Source organism: Vanessa atalanta, chromosome Z (assembly GCF_905147765.1).
Source record: "Vanessa atalanta chromosome Z, ilVanAtal1.2, whole genome shotgun sequence".
NCBI lineage: Eukaryota > Metazoa > Arthropoda > Insecta > Lepidoptera > Nymphalidae > Vanessa > Vanessa atalanta.
Window position 1 is genome coordinate 9,453,778 of NC_061902.1, and position 23,303 is coordinate 9,477,080.

A 23,303-nucleotide genomic window follows, 5' to 3' on the forward strand; every position below is an offset into this window, starting at 1 on the left:
TACGAACTTTACGTAGTTAGTAGTATGTAGTTCGTAAACATTATAATTTTATTACAAAATATCTGAATGATTTGCACGACATGAATACTTAAGAAGATAAATATAGCCTCGCTAAAAATTTCTAAAAGTAAATATTGTATTTTTCTTGAAAACTTCTTAGTTCGATTCTACTTTCTTGCGTTTTCATCGTCAATAGTGTATTAAATTCGTAGATCGAGTTGCTTGTTTAGTTAGAAGAATTATCCATAGATTCTAACAAGTTGACTTGTTAAAAATAAAAGAAATTTAAATCACTTTTCTTAAATTAATTCATCTGAAAATATGGATGTTTTTAAAACTGACAAATACAGTTTTAAATAAATAAAAGATTTAGTATTATTGTTCCTATGAACCTGTACTTCGATATATTTTTTTTATTTATAGAAATATCACAAAGAATTTCCAGCATATCAGTAACAAAACTTTATTATTATTTATTACCGTACGAACTTACCTTCTGGTGTTTAAATAAGTAATAGTGAAGTGGAAGAGAAAGGAAGTAGTAATAAACTGCTGACAACACATTCCAAATAAATTAAGTAATTTATTTCGGAAACCGATACAATATAGCATAATAGTTTAATATAACAACAATACCATACGGAAATTTAACTGTATCTATTGTAAAAAAAAGCCCTACAGAATTATGCACAAATGGTTATCCCAATACATCATCTCCCATTAAAAATAACTTACATGACACCACCAAAATAAAATGTATATTGATACCACAAGAGGCGCTTATAATACTATTATTATACTTTCAAGCGATTTTTCTCACTGGCTTATTCATTGTGGCCGACGACAATTACTAATGAAAACTGACAAATGTTTCATTACATAAGTGGATTGAAATATATTACAGTAAAAAATCTATGTCACACTAGAGAACGACACCACATTAAGTAACACTTATACCTTAACAGATCAAAATGTTAAGAGATTATTTCCCAGTAAAAATTTTACGTAAAAAATTAACATTTTTGTGTATAGTTTAGAAAATTTTATGAAATTTTGTTCCGAGTTTTGTTTATGCCTAGACAAAATTATATGAGGCATGGAAGCCTTTAAGAATAAATACTGAAAAGTTCACGGAAAACGTTTTTTTATGTCTAGTTTTCTCTAGTATATATTTATAACAAGATGTAACCAAATTCGATAAGTGTCAATTTATTTTTAAGTAAACATTTCGAATGTTATAAATAACCAGCGTTCAACCCGGTCATAAGATCTCGGTGTGTGATGCAACTTTTGTGGTTTCATTTTGAAAATATGAGTCACCCATAAACAAAAGTTCTTTTGTAATAAATAAATAAACATATACGCCACATACTATCTACTTATTATATACATACATTTAATACGAAATCCGAAATCAAATATTATCTATTATTATATTATATTGACTTGCGTATTAATAGTTTGTAGAATGAATGTCGCATTCATTTGAGATAGTGTCATCGAGTTAAAAATATGTTTCACGATCATTAACGTCCGACTAAGAAAAATATACCTTCGTATAAACCATGGCAAGGCATTAAATTAACCAAATGTCTATCAGCCAAAAAATCATAGAAAAAGAGTGGGAATTGTCTAATTGTCATGCTTGGACAGAAAAGAAAAGCAAGAAAATACATCTGTGGGAGATCCTAGATAGAGACTAAGTGTAAAGTGCAACAGATTTTCGTATCAATCTAATAAAACAGGCAAGAAAAACGCCTTGTGGCCAGTAGCGGATTTATACCACACCATACGAACCCGCGTTTTGTTAAAGAAACATCATTAAAGCGATATGGACAGAAAGCAAAATATTTGATAATTTGGTGACCTCAATGGTTTTACCGCTTGGTTCGCCGCTTGCGTGAAGCCGCAACCGCTCAAGGTGAACTCTATCGGGTACGATACGCAGCATATTATAATATCTATTACTATAACTAAACAATATCTAATTCTAAATGATGTTTATAACGTACACGAGTTCTAGTCGTGTTCGATATAATGACGGTTGGGTACTTGATAATGATCGTGAAACAAAAAATCGCATTAAACGCATGGCCTACTACCACTAAAGTCACCAATCGTCGCAGGTCATCTGTTTATTGCAAAGTATGTTGAATGAGCATAATGACTATGGCAGTTTCTTCGGTCTAGTAACAATACACACATTCGTGATTATAGCCGAGCACACGCAATCAAATTGATATTTTTTTTACACTTTAAAATTATTAAAAAAAAAATGTATGTATCCTTAATTATTCATTTTTTAAACAGTAACATATCGAAATGAACAAAAAAAGAATACAATGAAAAAAAAATCGATGTCAATCAATTACAAGTTGAAATTATTTTAAATACCCGTTAAATTTTAAAGATTCAAATTTGCATATCGTTCGTGACAAAATAAATGTAATGTAATAATATTGATTACAATTTTTATTAAAAGAAAGTTACAACAAAACATTTAATTATGATATAATTATAAATTATTCTAATATACCTTATATTTAGTCTTTTTATTATTAAATGAACCAAGATTTTATTTTTAAAGAACAAAATAGACCCATTGTCTACAGTGCTTCTTTGAAAAACATTGATTAAATAAGTAGGAACAATTAATAGAGAGTAAGTTGATTTTAGTTTTAAATCTCAAACGACTGCGACACAGCGATGACGTCATATATTAATAGTAATAGTACAGACACACAAATCGCTCACCGTCCATTTCAATAGAATTTGACAACGTACACTACCTGAAAATACTAGAAATATGATAGACATAAGAACTTTCATTGTTATAATATGAAAACGCAGAAGGCTTGTCATAATATAATGTGAGTTATTGAATATACAATTTTTTCGATGTTGTTAACATTTTACCATACTATTTTCTATTGTTTCAACTGATTTCAATTCTTTGTAACTCACTCCTTACTATAATTATACATATTGCTGTGGCTGTTTAATGATTCAATTTTATCATTTATTGCAATAAAAAAAAAAAACGATTATGTCTTTTTTAGGGGAGGGGCCCAAAAAAGTTATTGAGCATATTCACCGAACTAGTAAGGTAGAGCATTTAATAATTTTGTCTCGTCCATGTGTAAATACTCTCAGAAACGACTGGAATGCTTAAATCCTTGATTAAAATAAAACTATCTGAAGGTTTTACCACTCAAATAGATTAGACAGGATACTTATTCCACCCAATGGAGTTCACAGCTGTTAAGCAAACTTCTTAGTTTATTAACAATCGATATTGGAATAAAAACACTAGACACTATTATATTCTTATAATATATTAAATAAGTAGTACACGTCAAAACAATTAACCGACTATAACTTTTAACCATGCTTTATACAGGCCATAAAAGTGTATTCGTTATATTATTTTGGATTATAAATATCAGATAATTTAATATCAAAATTTCGACATCAATAAATAATCTAAATTAAACGTAACCAATAAATCTACTTGTCGAAAGTTTCTACGACAATATGATATATCATTTACACTTGCACAATTTCTATTGTAATGGACTGTACAAGCTTACATCTCGATCTTAATTATATGAAAGATTTACAAGTGATACAAAATATTGAAAATTTTGATAATAAATACTTGAAAAACAAAAACGATAATTGCATTTGCCTCCTTGCAACAACTTCCGCGCAACGAAAGTTAAAAATAAGATATACATTTTAAATAAAAGACAACATAATAATGACCTTAACCTTAAAGAAATTTCATAAAATAAAAACCTCTAAACAATCCGTTTCCTAACATTAAGAAACACATACAAAGGCAGTAAAGTTCGTTCAATAGCTACGGGTAACAGTATAAATAGACTCTAATTAATACATTTCTTGATAGTGATGTGGATATGGGGAAGAAGTTGGATGTCACGATTTCCTAAAAACCGCGAAGGGGGCATCAATGAACGGCGCCCGATCGGAGCGCATCGAAGGTAGAAGTCGCTAGTAAGAAAAACGTTTAAGCTGCCTTGTGTGAGGGATGCGTTGGGAGTGGTGTAACAGCGGCGTCTGTGAGGTGGCGTCGAAGATCATTCACATGATGAACTTGCCGATGATGATGCCGAGCAGTGCCATGCCTATGGCGGTGGCGATCCAGGGCATCAGCGCGATCTGCTCAGTCTTCTCCGGCCCGTAGGAATGACGGCGCGCCACGCGACCCTCGCCACCCACAGACTGGTGCAGGCGCAGCAGCTCTTCCTGTAAACAACGCCGGAACGTAATCCATCAGTCATCGTCACCACACATCGCATCGTCATTCGCTTGCCCTTATACAATCTATTGAACTAATCTAAATTTTATAGTAATTTCAATGTCGCACGTGCTCAGAGTTTGGTCCATTTTTTTTTTCATAACATGTTTAGTGTTTATTATATGAATGTGAGTACAATAGTACTGATATGATAACAAATATGTTATTTGACGGTTGCTTATATTGTGTAACAAATTGCTCAATTTTTTTTTTGTTAATGCAATCTATGTAAATAAAACTTCTTATTAACTGTAATGATATAATGCAGCTAAATATGGAGGGTGTTCCTAATCAAAATAAGAATCTTAAAAAAAAAAGGCTCCATCAACAGTTCTGTTAAAAAAAATTATAATTATTTTAGTTATTTATTTAAAACGAATTAATGTGCTCACTGCATTAAACTGCACCTGTTTCGTATACACGTCGAGCAAAAGCTATAAGTTAAAGTTATAACGTGCAAATTTTTAATATAATGTCTCACTAGAATATGACCCTCCATATAGAAATAATGAAAATATAATTTTGAGTACGAACAACTTATTAATACAAAATATAACTAAACAAAGCTTAAACATTATGACTCTTAATCAGTTTAAGTATGAATTAAATTTGTATCTCACTCGAGAAATGTTATAAAACACTATTTACGCTTATATTTATTAAAGTCTATGTCGCATATCATTATAACATTTCGCGATCGTGTCTTGGGGTGAATTACAGAATATCTCTATAGATTACATAATATTATCATCTATATCGTCTATGTTGCGAAAAGTATAACCAAATATATCGCACAACGGTTGAATATGGGTCATCGGTTATACAATGACCTATATAAGACAATGCGTATTGGAAACAGATATAGAAACTGTACATCAATAAATTGTAAAAAAAATAAAAACCAGCGAAATCGACCTCAACGCGTCTGGATTTGTGGACAGAAAGAACACCTAACAAAGTTTGGAATAAAAAATGCAAACAAGAATCCCTAGCGACGCAAACGAGCCACATGAAACTAACGATCGATCGTATAACTCCATGTAGTGTAATTAATTCCGTTAATAATTAATTCGACTAATGATGTTTGCGTAAGCTAGACGACGTCGCTTATACAATCAGATGGGAAAATTTTATTTCTATTGTATTTAATAAAATCCATTTAATAAATATACAAATTTCATTTGATAAAATACGTGAGACGTATAAGAGTAAAAAAAAACAACAAAACACAGCGCGCAATCATATTGAGTTAAAGAACAGTCGCCGAGCAGAGAATATGTATTTTAAATTTATTTTCAAAGCGCTGTCTGAAATTCGTTCGCGTGGACACTTCATACAAATATGCAACGCGTGATCCGTACACAGAAAAACTATTGTAAATTATTTTCAGCTTTTATATGGATCGTAGCAATAGCCTCATGAATTGTCGAAACAAACAAACAAACAACTTACAAACAGACAGTCTTGTATAGAATTATAAGAAATAAAAATTGTATCAAATTCATAAAAACATGAGCGCAAAGCATTTTCGTGTATTATACTAAACATTAAATATTGATTTGTATAGTTTATAAAGAACGATTTTATTTGAATTCGATTCTTGTGTATGTGTGTGTGAAACACTAAATTTACAGATTTATAAATACAGCTTAAGAAATTCGCTCATAGATCGATTAACAGCAACAAACAGAATAGCATTATTCAGAAAGAAAATACATCTACAAGTTGAGATCTTCACTTCTCAACTATCACAATTAAAACAAATATTATTAAAACATGTTCAAGACAGTCTATAGTAATACTATAGTCGTATTACACAAACAAACGAATCGTACGGAGATATAACTGATTTCTTTACAAATTAGTTATAAATAAATTCGCTAAGCAATTATCAACCTTAAATACATAACAATATGGCAGTTCAGTACTAACGATACATATGTAATAAAGTTTTTCGGATTAATGATATTATAATTTATGAGATCATATTACGTTTAAGATATTCTAATGAATATGAAAGGCGAGCTTCTTTCGTACGCACTAGAATATATTATGTAACGTTAGCTAAGCATTATTTAGTAATATTGTTTTATTTTTTTAGATTCAGTTATTTTAAAATTGAAGTTTATTTTATTTTGTTGTTATCTTATATCTTTTGTGTCTTCTAAAAACCAAATGTGTATTTTCTGTTTGTGTGCGTGTATGTGCATGTGTGTTACCATATGAAATTCGAAGTACTTGCAAATGCAAATATTTCGTTAAATAACGTTGTTATGTAATTACATTTCTTCAATAAGCGTCGATGTTTTAGTACATCCGTTGTTAAAGATTAATACGTTGTCATACAAATTAACAAAAAAACAGTATTTTTTTTAAAAACATCTTATTTTTAAATGTTTATTCAAAAGATTTTTTGTATTGTAGTTGATATATAATAAAAATTATTATAAAAAAAAAGTACAGTATTAGTGTAAAGTAAAACATACAGGACAGACAGCACTTGGGTACGTATAGTGTAAGCAAGTAGCAAAAGTCGACACGTATTGCGATTTTATTTGACTCCCCAATCAAAATGTATTAAAAATTAAACCCAAAAAGTGGAACTCACTTTTAATCGAAGATTTTCATGTCGTAATTTGCTTTCTTCCTCCCTCAAATGAATCACTTCATTCGTCGCCTTTTGCAAATCGCTTTCGAGGTTTTCAGATTTTGGGAAATTAGTCTGGAAATATAAATAAAAATAAAAAAATCAAATAGATCTTATCTACAGTATTCAGTTCGAATATGCAAATAAAAACGAACATGCATTTGTATAAAGCAACATTTACATTCTACTGAAAATGAGTTGTCTAATAAAATATATAGATATGTATAATAAATATATATTCATAATAATATATAATATAGATTCTAACTCTTTATACAAAACGTCAAGAACGGAACCTATTTAATTTACCTGTAAATATCTTATGTATGGTATAAAAAAATCTATAAACCAAATAAAAAATTCTGCATGTATTGTATTTCTGCCAATTTCTCGTATTATTGTATTATATTAATAAAAATCAAACAATTACAAGGCGTATTTCTGAAAGACATAATCTTTTCACTCCAAATCAAGCGTAAAGCTTCTGTAAGGAGGACTGAAATCACCAAAAATATATCTCGAAACTAATTTTACACGAGTACTCAGACACGGAGAACTCTTACACTGTTGAGTCTTTAAAACATAGATAGACATGAAATCATCACACCTTAGACCGTTAACAAATAACACTTACTCTCTTTGGAAATACATAATGTCATCACGGGTATTGTTGTTATTAAAAATAATAACAATTATTAAAGCTATACGATTTATAAAAGGCAATTTTAATTGATGAATCGACCTTCTTTCGTAATTGTGTAGTTACATTTTATAATGAGAAGGCGGACGTTCAAATGAGCCACTTCACTGTTTGGTGACAATACGTTGGAATTTTCAAAAATTATACCATTCGTCGTCAGTGTCACGTCAATGCGCTATTATAGATAAACATAGTCTATTCCAATGGAAATAGGAAAAAAGATAAACAAACCTCTGATTTACGTTCTCATGCGATTTGCTTATAACTTGGCTATATTGTGCACAAAAGGTGTTTATGATTAATATATCTTTACTTATAATACAACACTATAACACTTAACTATTTATATCCACTTTAAATTTACTTTCAAAATTCCAATAACAATTTCGTCGACGTTCGAAACGCCATATTTTCGCAAATCCATAGAGAATATCATAGTTTAATAAAGCTCTCGAAAAACTATATCGCGTCAATTTTCTGTCAAATGTTTATTTGGCTTTTCTCCTGTTATGGTTGGAATAGAGTATATACTATATTTAAGATGTTATGTGACTTATGCTTGTGATACACTAACTAGCTAACTCTTTAGTGAAATAGCGTGGTGCTTTCATACAGTTTTGCACTAATCTCTACCAACTTATGTTAAACTAGATATATAAGTTATATTTACATTGAATTTTCACTTAATAATTACACTTTCTTGTTTTAATTTATGCAATCCTCTGGTTATTTTTAAATTCTGATTATATTCCCAATTCTTGAGGCCCTATGCCTTATGTCATCTTATGTCATCGTATAAAATTATATATTTATATCGTAAGTAATACATACCTCAGCGATATATGCTATGATATAATATTTTTATTTATTAATTTATATTATATTAAATAATAATATATTGATGTTGTGTTAGTTGGTTATTTATACATAAGAAAAATGGACGCAGTACGTGTTTAATTTTTTTTAACGGATAATGAAAGCGTGGTACCGTTTTCGCGCTTAACGATCCCGACGTGAGGTCATCATCCTTCCTCTTTGCTTCATTCTGGATAAGACCTTCTACAGCATCCTGGAATATACATTCAACATGCCAAGCTTGGACTTACTCGAAGCCAGTTCGTTTGAATCATTTCGATTAGAAGGTAGAATGAAGGTTATCACGAATTATAATACTGCTATAGGAAAATATTTAAGGAAAATATGGAATTTTATAAATCCGTTACATGATTTCAAGTGAATCCATGCTGTGAATGCTGACAAAATGCTGGCTAATGAGTGTGTTACTCTTCCGGCACTAAAATAGTTAACATATTGTACATCGAAAATATACATTCCGATTCATGTAAATAAATTCTTATATACCGTGAGATGCGGTTACGACGATATCAGAACATGTAATTCGTTATGAGTAGCGACATCTCTTGACGGTTCTTAAATTCTAATAAATAATTTCTATAAACACAGTATTGTGTGGATGTGTTTTATGTAATCTAGAAACATTAATGTAATGAAACGCTAATTTTTTAATATGTGATTTATGCATCGAACTTAATGTGGTATGTACAATACAATTTGATATAATTCGAGCAAATAAAACCCGAAAAAGCACAGCACAACAATTATTACAGTAGAAGGCAGTGGCAGGAGGAGCAGATATATAAACCACTTTGACTTCGAATTGACATGACGTAATAAAAGTATTCATTAAGGATCCGTAAAAAATTGCCTTTAGAATGTGAATATAGTGAAATTGTAATCCAATATAAGAAGTTCAGTGGAATAGCGTTGAATTTCATATAATTAATCGACAAGTACATAATATAGCAGAACTATTAGCGAATCGAATATATGAATCTAAGGTTTATTTATCTTTACTACTCCTGCCATTGAATAGAGTATACAGTTTTATAATGTATCAATTCCATTTAATTCTCCTCGTTCTCTTATGAACTCATGATGAGCTTGACCTTCGTTCGTATGTTCATGCCATGTTTGAAAGTTAGTTTTGTAAAAAATATGATCATAATAATTGATTATATCTATTATTACCTTTGTTAGTGATTTTACATCATCAGCTGCGGACACTGCGACTCTCTTCTTATTGACTTCGTTCTGGGCCGCGGTATCGCCAGCATCCTTTGCAGAAAATATATCAAAATCAAAATAAATGTAATCATAAGATTAGTCAAACATATAGGAGTTATTATTATGCAAAACTGAAGAAACATTTGTATTGTTCTCACACATTGTTCGAAATGATGGAAATCGAACATAACACGAGAAAGAACATAGATTATACGTGCTTTCCGAAGCATAGGAGTGTAAGTGCCAATTTCCTGATCCCGTGCTGCCAATTAGAATTCTTGGCAGAAAAACCCAAAAACACTAAGAATAGGAACCAGGGCCTAGGCTCCTAGGCATTATAACCTTAGCAGTCGTCTTTACAGTAAATAATTAAATTCGATAATTACTTTGAAATATATGGAGCAAATTTTTATACGTAGGTAATTTTTTTATACTTACATTAAGATTAGTACCTCGCGGTGTCTCAAACACACATTTCAACTTGTAGTCCATAAGCTGATCAGGACTTATTTCCTTCCACTAAAACAAATAGTAATTTTAAATTGTTTCATTACATAAGTTTATATGTAATAAGAAGTGAATAAACAAACATTTTGACATACCACTTGATCTATGTTAGTTTTTCCCTCGGGAGCAATAACACTTTGCACCATAAACTTATGTTTATGTTTTTCATTGGGGTCCACATGGACAGGCTGAGGAGTAACTGGAAATAATTTAATGAAATCTCATCTCAATTTATTCTCTTGTATTGAGAAATAGTAACTATTGTTATCGTTTCGGTAACTTACTTGCTATATCGACTTTGGAATTGGGTTCGAGCATCCCAGAGTTGGGACGAACGCAATACTTCTTTGGGGCAGTGGTCTTGATTTTGAACAAGACGGTATGCTCTGATGGGTTTGTCAACCTCATGTACGTTGTGTAGCCCAGTTCAAACATTCCTGAAAAATCAACTAAAATATTCAATAATAACGACTATATCTTTAAGCATAGTCTGCACCGCAAACCCAGGTGCGTTATGTTTATCTCAATATTATATATATATTTCATGATTCAATCACATTTTGTTTTATTATTTCCAGGGTCGAGATATTGACATAAGTTAATCCACTGGAGGGTGCTTCGCATTTGTTTACGGTCCTACTGCTCGCTAATGATTTGATAGTTTACGTTAGGGTCTTTATTCGAGTGTTCCGTGTATAATTATAGCTTATCAAGATGTATTTAGATTTTATACGATAATTTTGTGGACGGAGTTACAATTATTGAATTATTATGTCTAATAATAATAGATACTAATTAATCTCAGTTGTAGTTATATTGCAACAAGGCTGGAGTCAAAGAGATTATAAAAAACTCGGTCAAAATCTATTCTGCGGTACAGTAAACGTACAGGTTTCTCGAAACTAAGCAGTATCGAAGAAAAAATGCTGTTAGTATAATTATGTTTTTTGACATAATTGTACTCGCAGGTCTACGATCGCCATCGCTTTCGAGCTACGAGCGAGTATGCACACACGCAAAGGTTGGTAATTCGGGTATTGTTGTAGCCAGCTAGAAGCTTCCTATCTTAATCCTATAGAACACACGGGAAATGCAAAAGGTTAACCGACTTGGAAAATGCCATTACGAAGAGTGGGAGCGAATACAGCCATCAGAGTAAGAGAGAGAACAGAGACCATAAAATTAAGATATAACTGCACAAAATATTTGCCAAAATGCAGTGAAATTAATGAATTAGATGTATTTATATCATAAATATTGATATTGAATACATTATCAACTAATCAAAATATATAAAATGGCTTAAAAACACTTATGCGCGATTCCGGATTGGCATCACATTGATAGAATCAATAAAATTCAATTAAAATCTGTTAAACCTTTCAGGTTATTTGGCTAGCGAAGCTAAAACACCTATTGTTTTTTTTTTCAATATTATTTATTGGCTTTGTTTTAAATTGATATAAATTTTTATATATAGGAATACTATAAAGAATCAAATGCATATAAAATAATTGAGTGTAAATAAATTTTAGAATACAATATTTAAAAAAAAAGCATTCTCATCACTCTTGTCCCTTATTATTGGTATATTTGTTACTGAGAAGAATATCATATAGATAAATTGTCACTTGTCACAGAAAATCAAATAAATGTTCTGTAGAAAATGAAAGAACAAATGATCAAAACTTGCTACACAACAATCAATACTATAAGCTCCAAATCCTTTATAATTCCATTTGTAATATTAATCTTAAACATAATATATTTATTTAAATGATTATTTATTGTTCGTTATTGGTTTTTATAATGTTATTATATTTTAATGTATATTTATTTTGAAAGAGACGACTTAAATTAATTTATTAATTCAATAAGCAAACAAATTGATTATGATAATAGCCACTTCATAAATAATAAATATTTTTATCAACGAAAGCAAACAATTTTCAATACATTAATTGCTCTGTGCACACAGTAGGATATGGTAACGAGAGAAAACTAATTTTGTTTATACAAACTACTATGTTAATAAATTCGATGATGAATTTGTCGATTCACGTACTATCTATCAGGCATCGACGATACTAAAATTATAATTAACTATACTAGAATTTAGCGACAAGACATCAATAACTGTATAAGGTTTCAACTCAAACTAACGAATAGTTGAGATTGTAAATTACAAGCAAAAACATTCATTTTTATATAAAGTACTGAGTTATAAAGTAATTAAAACAATGAAACATTAAAACCCTCATTATGAAAAGTAGTTAACATTAACAGAGTTAATTTTCTACATGTTATGTTACTAATTTTTAACTGAACAAATACCATATCATCAAAAATTAGATAATTTCAAACTTATCGTTACGACCAACGCGTATATTATTTAGAAACTTGTATTTATTTAAGTTGATTATAAATTTTGTTTCAATGTTATTTAATTACGTTATATGATTTTTCTTTCATCTACCTTTTATTTTACCTGATGATTATTCATCTACCGTCTACTAACATTAATTATTATTTGAATTTTGTATAAATAGCGATGTATTTAAAATGAACGATTATAATTATTGATGAACTTGAGCAGGGTGGTTACTCTGCCGGCTTAATAAATATTGTTTATAACAATGCAACAATTCTTTCGCTGTCCCGTACCACTTTCCGATTCATCTCAGAAGTGGGATCGGCCCAAAAATATGCCATGACCGTACACATACATGGTATTGGAAACCACAAAAGGAACAGATCATCTGAAGAAGAAGAAATTTTTTTTTTTTTAACTCCTTCTATTTCTGGCGACATAGTACCAGCCAGATGAAGACGCGTCGCTCCAGCAGATGCAGAGGTGATTCTAAGTTTTTTCCCGATAAAAAACCTAGTAACGTTTCCAGATGGTAGCACAAAATCGATCTGTTGGGTGACATTTATGACTGGAGCCCAAAAGAACCAGCAATTTATCTTGCAAATCCGGCATAGAGGTTCTGCGCGAAAATGGTACGAAGATGATTATAATCTTTCCTAGGACGAGTGGAAGACTGCGTTTCAACGGTCAACGGATTACGTCGAGACTCGAAGAAATGTTGGCAAGTGAAAAAAATGAATCTGAGACAATGAATAAGTACTTTCATGTAAAAATGTCTTTACCTAAGAAATGCAACATTCTTGGTGAAGATGCTATATCCTGTATAATAAGAGGTCTGCCAGCTGAATTAAGACTAAATACAAATGCATATAACTGTACAAAACCAGAACAGTTATATTTTGGATATTTATCATCATTGGAAAACTACAGGCGGATCGAAATGGTGAATTCCGCTGGAAGAAAAAATTGCAGAAGAGGCCGCGTTGAAGGTGTTTCATCGAAAACTATTTCAAGCACACAAGAACTCGCAGATAAAAAACGCTGCTACCCACATATCGTCAAACGGAGCACGAGGCGAGGAATTGTAAGGCGCACAGCATCGCGACGTGCTGGTTTTCTCCAAGCGGTTCAAGCCAGCCCACAAAAGGTCAGCTACGTATTACAAATTACTTACGATATTTTATCTGACTTATATAAGAAAATTGCCTATGTAGAAGGTCACTGGTTAAACGCATATATATCCAGGTAGCAAATTAAATTTGCTTAGCCTGGCAATAGCACAGAAAATTAAAATTACAACTTCAACCCCCTAATGTAATAATAAGAGGCTTTGGGGGCAGTCAATAACATTTGTTAGGTAATTGTGTGATGAAGTAAAGGTTGATAATATTGTACTAAATGGACAAATTGAGATAACAGACTATCATCTATCCGACATCGATTTAATAGTAGGCCAAACATTGATTAATCAAAATCATGTTAGTTTAATGACCAAAAGCGTAAAAACATCTGTGTGACTAAAAATATGTCACTGGTAAGGACTTCCATTAAAAGTAACAGGAGAAAATATTTTTAATTAGTAACTATACATTTTATTTTGTCACAAATTGAAAACTATATACTTTGGCCTGTATTTCTTTTTTTATTCAGATATCCAATTTCGGTGAAAACTCTACTAGCCGTGGGGCACGGCAGTTTTTGGATGGCCAAATGTTAAACTCATCGTTATGACCAACGCATATATAATTTAGAATTTATATTTTGAATCTTATATTTATTTATGTTGATTATAAATTTTGTTTCAATGTTATTTAATTTCGTGATATGATTTTTCTTTCATCTACCTTTTTATTTTACCTGGTTATTTTTCATCTACCTTCTATCAACATTAATTATTATTTGAATTTAGTATAAATAGTATTTAAAATGAACAAATATAAATATTGTTGAACTTGAGCAGGGTACTCTGCCGGCTTAATGTATATTGTTTATAACAATACAAAAAATCTGTCACTGTCCCGGACCACCTTCCATTTTATAAGCTTTAATTAAACTTTTATGAACTTAACACTTAACAGCATTTTCATTTGATTTTACAGATTTATATTGGTATAATGACAATTAACAATCATTACTACTGGGTATAACAAGTTGATTGTTTGTATTCCTTAATGAGGCATAATAAAGACTATTTTTATTTGACACAAACATGAGAAAAATCCTTATAATGCCCAAATAAATAGAATTCAAAATATGCTGATTGAGTCTCATATCAATATTTATACAATTACCTACTAAGTTTTATTATAATCTAGTGGAAATTGCTATCTGTTAATATGTAGGTAATTTGAGATTCTATATTATATTATAATTTATAGTTATCCTTCCTTTATTCCTAGAACCATTTCAAACTCAAAACAAAATGATTGTCATTTGGGATTTCATCATTGAAAATGTCATGTAAAATGTAGTCAATATGTAAAGCAACCAAAATTTTCTTCAAATAAAGATCAATATGTAAAATGAAACATACAAAGGACATGTTTTAGAATCACATAGTGACTATACATCTATATATTAGCTTCAATTCACTATTGCTAGATGTTCGGACAGGAGTACTATCTAATTGATAGATTGAACATATTTTCCGGATCGACAAGTTTATTCTGGTTTTGTACATAATTGCTCATTTTTACTAATATTACTAATCATTGTATCTTGTATTTTGCTATTATTAAAATAGAATATGTAAAACCGCACCCTGACAAAATGCCGATATCTGGAAATAGAAACTCCATTTGTCAGCAGCTAACACGAAGTCTACAGCTCGACTTGTAATGCGGCGGTTGCAGTTTTTGAAGTACAAAACGAAAGGAACTTACCTTTGAACTTCAGTTCATTTTGCGGCTCTATAGTTAACACTTGGTTCGGCATTTTGTGTTAATTATTGTATTTCGTAAGCAAAATTAACGGATCAAGATTATCTTTATAATCGAGATGTCGGCCACAGTAAAGATGAATGACGAATTCGAAATGCGCATTGCGCATGCGTTCTCTTTCTTTTTATGTACAAGTGCCATATTCTGAAACTTTTATGTTGCCATACTAAATAGTAGTTACTGTTCACAATGCATGCTATCGATTAGAATTGTTCTTTATATAAAATCTTGTTTTGTTTTTAGTAAAAAAATAAGTTTAATCAACCTTTTTAGAAATCGATCAATAGTAGATGAGTATATTATAAAAAAAAACATACATATGTTTTGAATTATTATTTAATTTTTAGATAGGATATCCTGTCGGATAACACTGTAACGTTGGGATTTTATTCATAATCAGAAGTCCATGTATAAAACCTTGAAAAAAGAATCAAATTTCTATACAAACTTTCATCCCCGATTTCATACTCTAGGATGTTGCATTTTCAGAAACGCTTTGTCTACTGTTTTCTACTCATAAGCAGAAGACAAATTACTATTTCCATATTTACAACTTTCAAAAATTACGAACTTTCACAAAAATATTCATCCAAAGTCAGTCATTCTATTTAGTTTATAGTTTTTTTTTTATTTTTTAATATTTATCGTTAACTGGTTAACATATTATGCTTAAAGCTAATATTCATATTAAGTGTAACATTAGAAAATATGACGAATTTCCAAGAAAAATTTTCATCCCACATTTAATTTGAACAAATACATCCTACATCTAATTTTGAGAATGCAAAATTTCATTGTTAGACTCAACAGCATGCAGCTCAGATGCTTTATATTTTATAGATTATTATAAAATTTATTAATTAGAATATATATTATACTGTTATGTTCCGATCATAACACTTTTCTTTTTTTATTATTGCGATCAACTAAACACAATTAATTTTCAGAATAGAAATTTAAAAACACAGTATTAATTTGACAATTATATGGAAAAAAAAAATATGTATTTTCCTTTTGTAATTTGGAATACACATCCTATGGCAGCATATTGATCTGTAGCTGATTATTTATCTACTATTAAGCATTATCTGTGACTTGTGGCTGTATAAAAAATCCCCTGATCATGAAATTGGGGAATTGCGAAAAAAATTATCGACTTATTTATTTTTAGTCGTGATAAAAATTTTAAATGATGAATTGAACACCAATAATATAAAAATTTGTTATTAATAAACAATAAATACACATTTTTTTTTAAACAAATATTTATTTTTCATGTGAATTCAAAAATCTGATATTGGTGATTGCATAATATGCCCGGCTTATTTCTGTTCTAAATATGAATTATTCTAATATAAATGTAGTCATTAGTACATATTTAAAAGTAGATCGCAGTCTTAAGCAAAAGTTGTCTAATATTTGGTATAAGAGCTGCGCGTTTGACGATCGATGCCAGTTTAAATATATTGCCTTGGGATCCAGATTCTTTCACACTTCACATGCCAGAAGACAAGTAAAAAAAGATGGTGTTGAAGTTCTTTTATCTCCACAAGAAGTAAGTTTTAAATGTTAATTCATATTTTATATATATCTCATAATAATCAGATTATAAACAATTATAATATTATTTTTATTATGAAATTTTCCCATTACAACTATATTTATATATTGATACATTTGAAATAAAATTGTAATGATTAAAGCATGTTATTATTTTCTATACTTATTTCATAAATAAATCCTAATAACATTAAATGTTCTTTAACATTTAAATTTTCTAAGATAAAGTGCAAAGATATGCTTATTAAATTATAGTTATAAAATAGTAATTACAATAAAGAACATATTGGAGATGACTAAAAGATTCAGGATAGTGAGCCGAGATATCTAGTTGAGAAGTACTGTTTCTAGAATAGTTTCAAAAAGAAATAATTACATATACATTATATATTATAAGCATGTCAGTAATTACATTTCTTACTAAAACTGAATGAAAGTTATCATGAACTTTTTTACTTATATTTATTTATTTATTAACATGAGAATTGCCAAAAAATGATAACATATGACCCATTAAAATATATGCATATATTTATATACTAATTAAATTTTTAATTAAATTAAATTATGGCTCTCCCTAAAAATGAGTAGATTATGTAAATATCAAAGATATAATTTTATGATCATTACTATCTTACATTTATATAAAAAAATATTAATTGTTTTATTATATTTTAGTATATTAAAAGTTATTAAAAAATTAGTAAATAAAAAATTATTATTATTATTTTGATTCAATTTATGAGATGATTTAATGAATTAGAATTAGTTCATAAATTATAATTATTAAATATTTTCAGTGATAATTTTCTTGTACATTTTAATATCGCTTTATTGAGATATCTTAATTTTTATCTGATTGTGAAATGTGTTGAAGGTTTGTAGGCTTGTATTCAATAGTTTTTAGATGGAATTATGTCTTTTGCAGTCATTAATTTATAGCAGTTATATTTAAATAGGATATTATTAACCAATGACAGCATCAAAGTTAATAAGGATACATGCAACTTTAATGAATAGATAAGAGACCTATAGATAATAGTTTAAATTTTGATGTGAAGCTGTCTCATTCACCATACAAAAGTGGAACAAAACAATTCAAACTTAAGGTTGAATTTCCATTAAATAGACTAATCCTTATATAACTTAAATTGTCTGCTTATCTATTATTATGTAAAAAATGTGCGCAGATCATAATAGGTTCATATATAAGCTATGTGTTTAAATAAAAAAAAATGAGAACCGAATGCTAGGTTGTGAAATTGAATCAGAGGCTTAAGCAAGCATATTTTGATCGAATTCAGTATCATATCACTGCTGAATTCTGAACTTATTGGTGTCCCTGAGCAATTTATTGTACAAGACGTTATTGGAGCCACTTTTCTGGTACTGATTTCTAAGCAAGCGTAATAAAAAAATCAGTGGCTGTGCCTGTCTTGCACATAAGAATGGACACTACGACCAAATCAATCAATAGGTCCAAGAAACACCAGGTCAGTCGCAACTACAAAAGCATCGACTCTGTTGTCATGGACGATTTTGTAAAACAAATTCGATACCCAATTGGATTTTTGAACAGATTTAATGTGTCAGGACTTTATCTCACAACTTACAATTGAAAATTGGTTCAATTGTCACCCTGCTTTGTAACTTGTACCTGAACTTAGGCCTTTTGAAGCGTCGCCAATTTCCAGTCAAGGTAGCATTTGCTATGTCGATTAACTAGAGCCAAGGACAAAGTTTGGACAAAATCAGCCTTTATTTATCAAGCTCCATCTTCTTACGCGGTCAAATACACGTTGCAATATCTCGAGATGGCTCTAAAAACTCACTCAAGGTATAAAGTGACAACAACTAGCAGCATGGTGTCATTATCGAATGATAAATCACAGTTCATTGCATTGACCATTTATTAAAAAAAATATTATTAAATTAATTTTATACAAATAAAATATTTTAGCTGTAAATTGTGAAAGTTTATTCTAAATAGGATTAAAGTAAATTGTTATCAATAAACTCTAATTACTAACTGAACTAAAAAAAAAGATTATTAGTGATATTCTCGAAATATAATAATATCAGAAATTGTTCCACATCACAGTATATGTATATGTATCACAAAGTGTTATGAATAAAAAAAAAGAAGTTAAATGTGTGTAAAGGGTTAATTAAAAAAAAATATATTTTAATATACTAAAGCTCCTTTAAAAAATATTGGTATTTCAGTAAAGTAAACACCTTAAAACCTTGCCAACTAAATACTACTTATGCCGACAACCTACTTTCAATTCTAAGTAACAAATATGTAATTTAAATAGTATAAATACATAATTATTTCTGGGTATTGACCTAACATTGCTTTCTTTTTACTTCAGGTTACAGTAATTCTTCGAAAAAATGAATACAACAAAGATTTTCCACACGGGTCAGTCAAGTCTTATGACTCTAATCAGCTATCTTCCAATGTCCCTATCGAGGATACCAGATGTGAAGCACGGTGCAAAATGACATCAGGTGAACTATCGTTTAATTAAATCCAAGTTAATTTGATTATATTTTAAATACTAAATAAACCTGTTAGTAGCAACACTAGATAATTAGATACGATTCGACATAGCACAGCTAAAGTGGTGTTTTGTCTGATGTTTATTAAAAAATAATTATTAATGGTATATATTTTAAAATAATAATTATTGGCCAAATTTATATAAATCATGTATATTTTGATAATAATTATACATTATATACCTTATTTATTGTTATATAATATATAGTGAGTTGAAGTTGCTTGGATAGTACAATCTGTAAGCTGAATTCCTGCTAAACATACTATTTTTACAAGCTTTACAAGTTAAATTGAATTAGGATCTGCAAATTTACCAGATGCACTCTTGTAGTATATAGTTATAGCTTGGGTGAGCGCAAATAAAACAAAAAAATATTTAGCACATAATATATTCAAAAGTCTATCTATTAAAAAAATGATGCCTTGATTTAAGGCAAAAATAAAAGGGTTAGATCCAATATATAATATAAGCCATGCTATTCTAATATCCTTTATACCATATTAGAATAGAATGGTATACCTTAAGAATAACTTATATTATTTATATAGAGAAAGCAATGGGGTAAACAATTATATAAATTGGATAAATTTTGACTCAATTATTAACTAGCAGTTGCCGACCGAATGCTAGCTAATATTTTATTAATATATATGAGTACACAAAGTACTGTCATAGTATGTCGCCAAACTTGCACCATATAGCTATTATCATCAGGTCATTGAATTTATGGTCTTACTTTGTTATGCACTGACAGTAATAGTTATGTTAAAATTCTTTCATAATATGGCCGGCTTTTGGTTCTAAAATTGATGCTTTTTTATAGACTGTCTGGATGGAGGCTTAGAGAACACCGTGATAAAAATTTTAATGTATCATTTTGGATAATAAAAATATAAACTATTATTAATAATTATTGATTATTAATAATAGCTAAGCCTACATCTAGAACTAATCTTATGGAAATAATAATAAAAGAGAGAAAATATGTTACACTGGTTGTGTAACATCTTTTCTCTCTTTTAAAATATGTTACTGTCGAGGCAACTACAGGATCAGAATAATATATAAATAATTTAGTTCTGTATAGTCAATAGTCATATTGAATTAAGTTCTGTTATATCTGTATGTTTTTGTAATTTAGAATGATTAGTGTCAGTTTTAGAGTAAATGGAATAAGTGCACAATTCAATATGTTACTTGAAAATTTTCTTTATACTCAACAATCATTATTGACCCTTATTCTTAAAAAAAAACTGTCGTCTACACTTTTATTTGTAATTATGGTAAAAATATTTTTTTGAATGAGATTTAGGCGATGATCTTACCTTTGTTTTACTCCCCTCTAACTTATGAAAGTAGTTTTGTGTGAATTTTTGTGTGAATGTGCTCTTTCCTAAAAGAAAATAATTTCAATTTCGCGATGATAATAAGAATTCGACGAAATAGGACCTCTTTATCTTATTAATCATGTTTATTTCTCTTCAAAAGAACAGACTTTAATTAAAAAGTGATATTTATGTCTAACGAGATTACATTCACATTATAGTCTAGCTTATCAATAACGATTATATCTTGTAAAACAGTGTATTTATAGTTAAGGTTTCGAATCATTCGTTCAATCTACTAACTTGTAAGTGTTTGGTAATTCGTATTTTTGAGAAAGTAATGCGTTAGTTAAACCCGAGAAACGTTCGAACAAATAGGAACTGGCATCATCTTTCATCCCAATGGTTTGAAATCATTCACGTTGTTTAACGATATTGTAAGCTAAATATTTCTTTTCTGTATCTGTAAAGCGAAAAGCGATTTTGCATGAAAATAATAATAGTAATAAAAGGCAATATGACATTGGGAATTTATTCGATATTATGGGATAAGGGCAGGACGATGATGAATATAAAAGGCAAATAGATTTACTCATAGATAGACCTTAATCATGTAAATTCATTCACCCGAACAAAAATCTTAAGGTAAAACCTCCAGGTGCTCCACTATTAATAAATGTAATTCGAATTTTTTTTACAGATGTAGTATTAATTGTATATATTTTTATATGTATATTATCAGAGATTTCAATTACTTGTAATTTTTTTTACAGGTTTTCTCATGGGTGTATTTGATGGTCACGGTGGGCCTGCATGTGCGCAAGTAATATCTAAGCGGTTGTTTAAATATATTGCTGCTGCACTGCTGCCTCTAGGTCTCTTGCAAAAATATATTAAACAGGATCCTCGAGAGTTATTGATAGAAACTTTTAATGATAGAGTAAGTATAATTAGATATATTTTTAAAAATTTTAGTAATAATATATTAAATAATAATAATAATAATGTATTTCCCATTTCAGGCAGAAATTGTACAGGATCTTAAGTCGATATATGATAACAGTTTTAATAAATTTTTAAACAAACTGTTATTAACTGCCAAGGATGAGATTAATATTGAGGCATCATTGGAAAATGGAATTATGGAATTAGATAGGGACTTATCCAGAGAAGTGATAGACCTCTACAAAGAAAATAATACTGTTAATCATAAAACTCTGTCCGTAGCGTTGTCAGGTGCTGTTGCTTGTATGTCCTACATAGATGGTCCACACATGTATGTTGCCAATGTTGGAGACTGCAATGCTGTCGTAGGAACAATGAATGAAGATAATGAATGGTTTGCTCAAAAGATAACCAAAGAACATAATACAGAAAATTTTGATGAACTAAAAAGAATTTGGAATGAGCATCCCGATGAAGAGCGTAAAACTGTTATAAGAAGGGACAGGCTCCTAGGAGAACTAGCTCCTTTACGAAGTTTGGGTGATTATAGATATAAGTGGTCCACTGAAATTTTATCTGAACTGGTGGTGCCTCTTATAGGACAGAAAGCCATTCCTGCAAATTATTATACACCACCGTATCTGACTGCCAAGCCGGACATATTTTACCATAGACTGACACCAAAGGACAAATTCTTAATAATTGCCTCGGATGGCTTGTGGGACATGATGACTCCACTGCAAGCTGTTAAATTAGTTGGCGAACATATGAAAGGAAAAGTGTTTTTCAATCCGCTTAAGCTTCCCAAAAAGAATATTCAGCTGGGAGATTTGAATGATCTTTTAATGCACAGGAAAGAGAGTTTAAAAAGCAAACCGAAGGATCGAAATGCAGCCACACATCTTATAAGACATGCTATTGGCGGAACGGAGTATGGTGTTGATCACTCTAGACTAGCTCATCTGTTGAGCCTGTCACCCGACGTTAGTCGCATGTTCCGAGACGATATGACTGTCACCGTAGTTTACTTTGATTCAGAATATCTGAGACAGTGTCCAGCTTGAATTTTTTTTATGTTATTGTTATTATTGTGAACTATTACTGTGCCTTTCGACTAAACTGTGTACTCTTTGTCTTTTTGAGTAAAAAATTACATGTTTGTAAATTTTTATGTTCCTAAAAAGATAAGTGATACGTGTACCTATATACTTACATTGTTGTGACCTTATTTAAATTAATTTTGTGTATTGCGAATGACTTATGTGAATTTTAATTTATTTATTTTAATTTAATAGTTATGTTATATTATATTAAATTGAATTGAATTTTATTATCA

At 29.8% G+C, this 23,303-nt stretch overlaps 2 protein-coding genes across 4 annotated transcripts; one reads left to right on the top strand and one right to left on the bottom strand.

The window, feature by feature from the left end:
• Positions 1 to 563: 563 nt before the first annotated feature.
• LOC125075778 (vesicle-associated membrane protein-associated protein B/C) lies at positions 564 to 15,685 on the bottom strand. Of its 3 annotated transcripts, none has more exons than XM_047687522.1 (8): positions 15,514 to 15,685; positions 10,545 to 10,697; positions 10,356 to 10,459; positions 10,192 to 10,272; positions 9,718 to 9,804; positions 8,657 to 8,737; positions 6,930 to 7,043; positions 564 to 4,269 (listed from the first exon to the last, which is right to left on the bottom strand). In XM_047687522.1, the coding sequence occupies exons 1-8, from the start codon at positions 15,563 to 15,565 to the stop codon at positions 4,105 to 4,107; spliced, it is 837 nt and encodes a 278-aa protein (XP_047543478.1). In that variant the 5' UTR covers positions 15,566 to 15,685; the 3' UTR covers positions 564 to 4,104. The 3 variants fall into 3 exon arrangements, with proteins under 3 accessions (XP_047543478.1, XP_047543477.1, XP_047543480.1); XM_047687521.1 differs by having other exon boundaries at positions 10,545 to 10,709; XM_047687524.1 differs by lacking the exon at positions 8,657 to 8,737 and having other exon boundaries at positions 10,545 to 10,709.
• Positions 15,686 to 16,676: 991 nt separating this feature from the next.
• LOC125076057 (pyruvate dehydrogenase [acetyl-transferring]-phosphatase 1, mitochondrial) lies at positions 16,677 to 23,303 on the top strand. The gene is made up of 4 exons (XM_047687996.1): positions 16,677 to 17,125; positions 19,506 to 19,644; positions 21,796 to 21,962; positions 22,045 to 23,303. Exons 1-4 carry the CDS (start codon positions 16,910 to 16,912, stop codon positions 23,029 to 23,031), a joined length of 1,509 nt encoding a protein of 502 aa, XP_047543952.1. The 5' UTR covers positions 16,677 to 16,909; the 3' UTR covers positions 23,032 to 23,303.

Coding starts and splice junctions, on each gene's coding strand:
- LOC125075778 (XM_047687521.1), bottom strand. CDS start 15,565: ATGCCGAACCAAGTGTTAACTATAGAGCCGCAAAATGAACTGAAGTTC. Junction 10,273..10,355: donor AAACTAACATAGATCAAGTG/GTATGTCAAAAT, acceptor TATTTGTTTTAG/TGGAAGGAAATAAGTCCTGA. Junction 9,805..10,191: donor CGCGAGGTACTAATCTTAAT/GTAAGTATAAAA, acceptor TTTTCTGCAAAG/GATGCTGGCGATACCGCGGC.
- LOC125076057 (XM_047687996.1), top strand. CDS start 16,910: ATGAATTATTCTAATATAAATGTAGTCATTAGTACATATTTAAAAGTA. Junction 17,126..19,505: donor TTCTTTTATCTCCACAAGAA/GTAAGTTTTAAA, acceptor TTTTTACTTCAG/GTTACAGTAATTCTTCGAAA. Junction 19,645..21,795: donor ACGGTGCAAAATGACATCAG/GTGAACTATCGT, acceptor TTTTTTTTACAG/GTTTTCTCATGGGTGTATTT.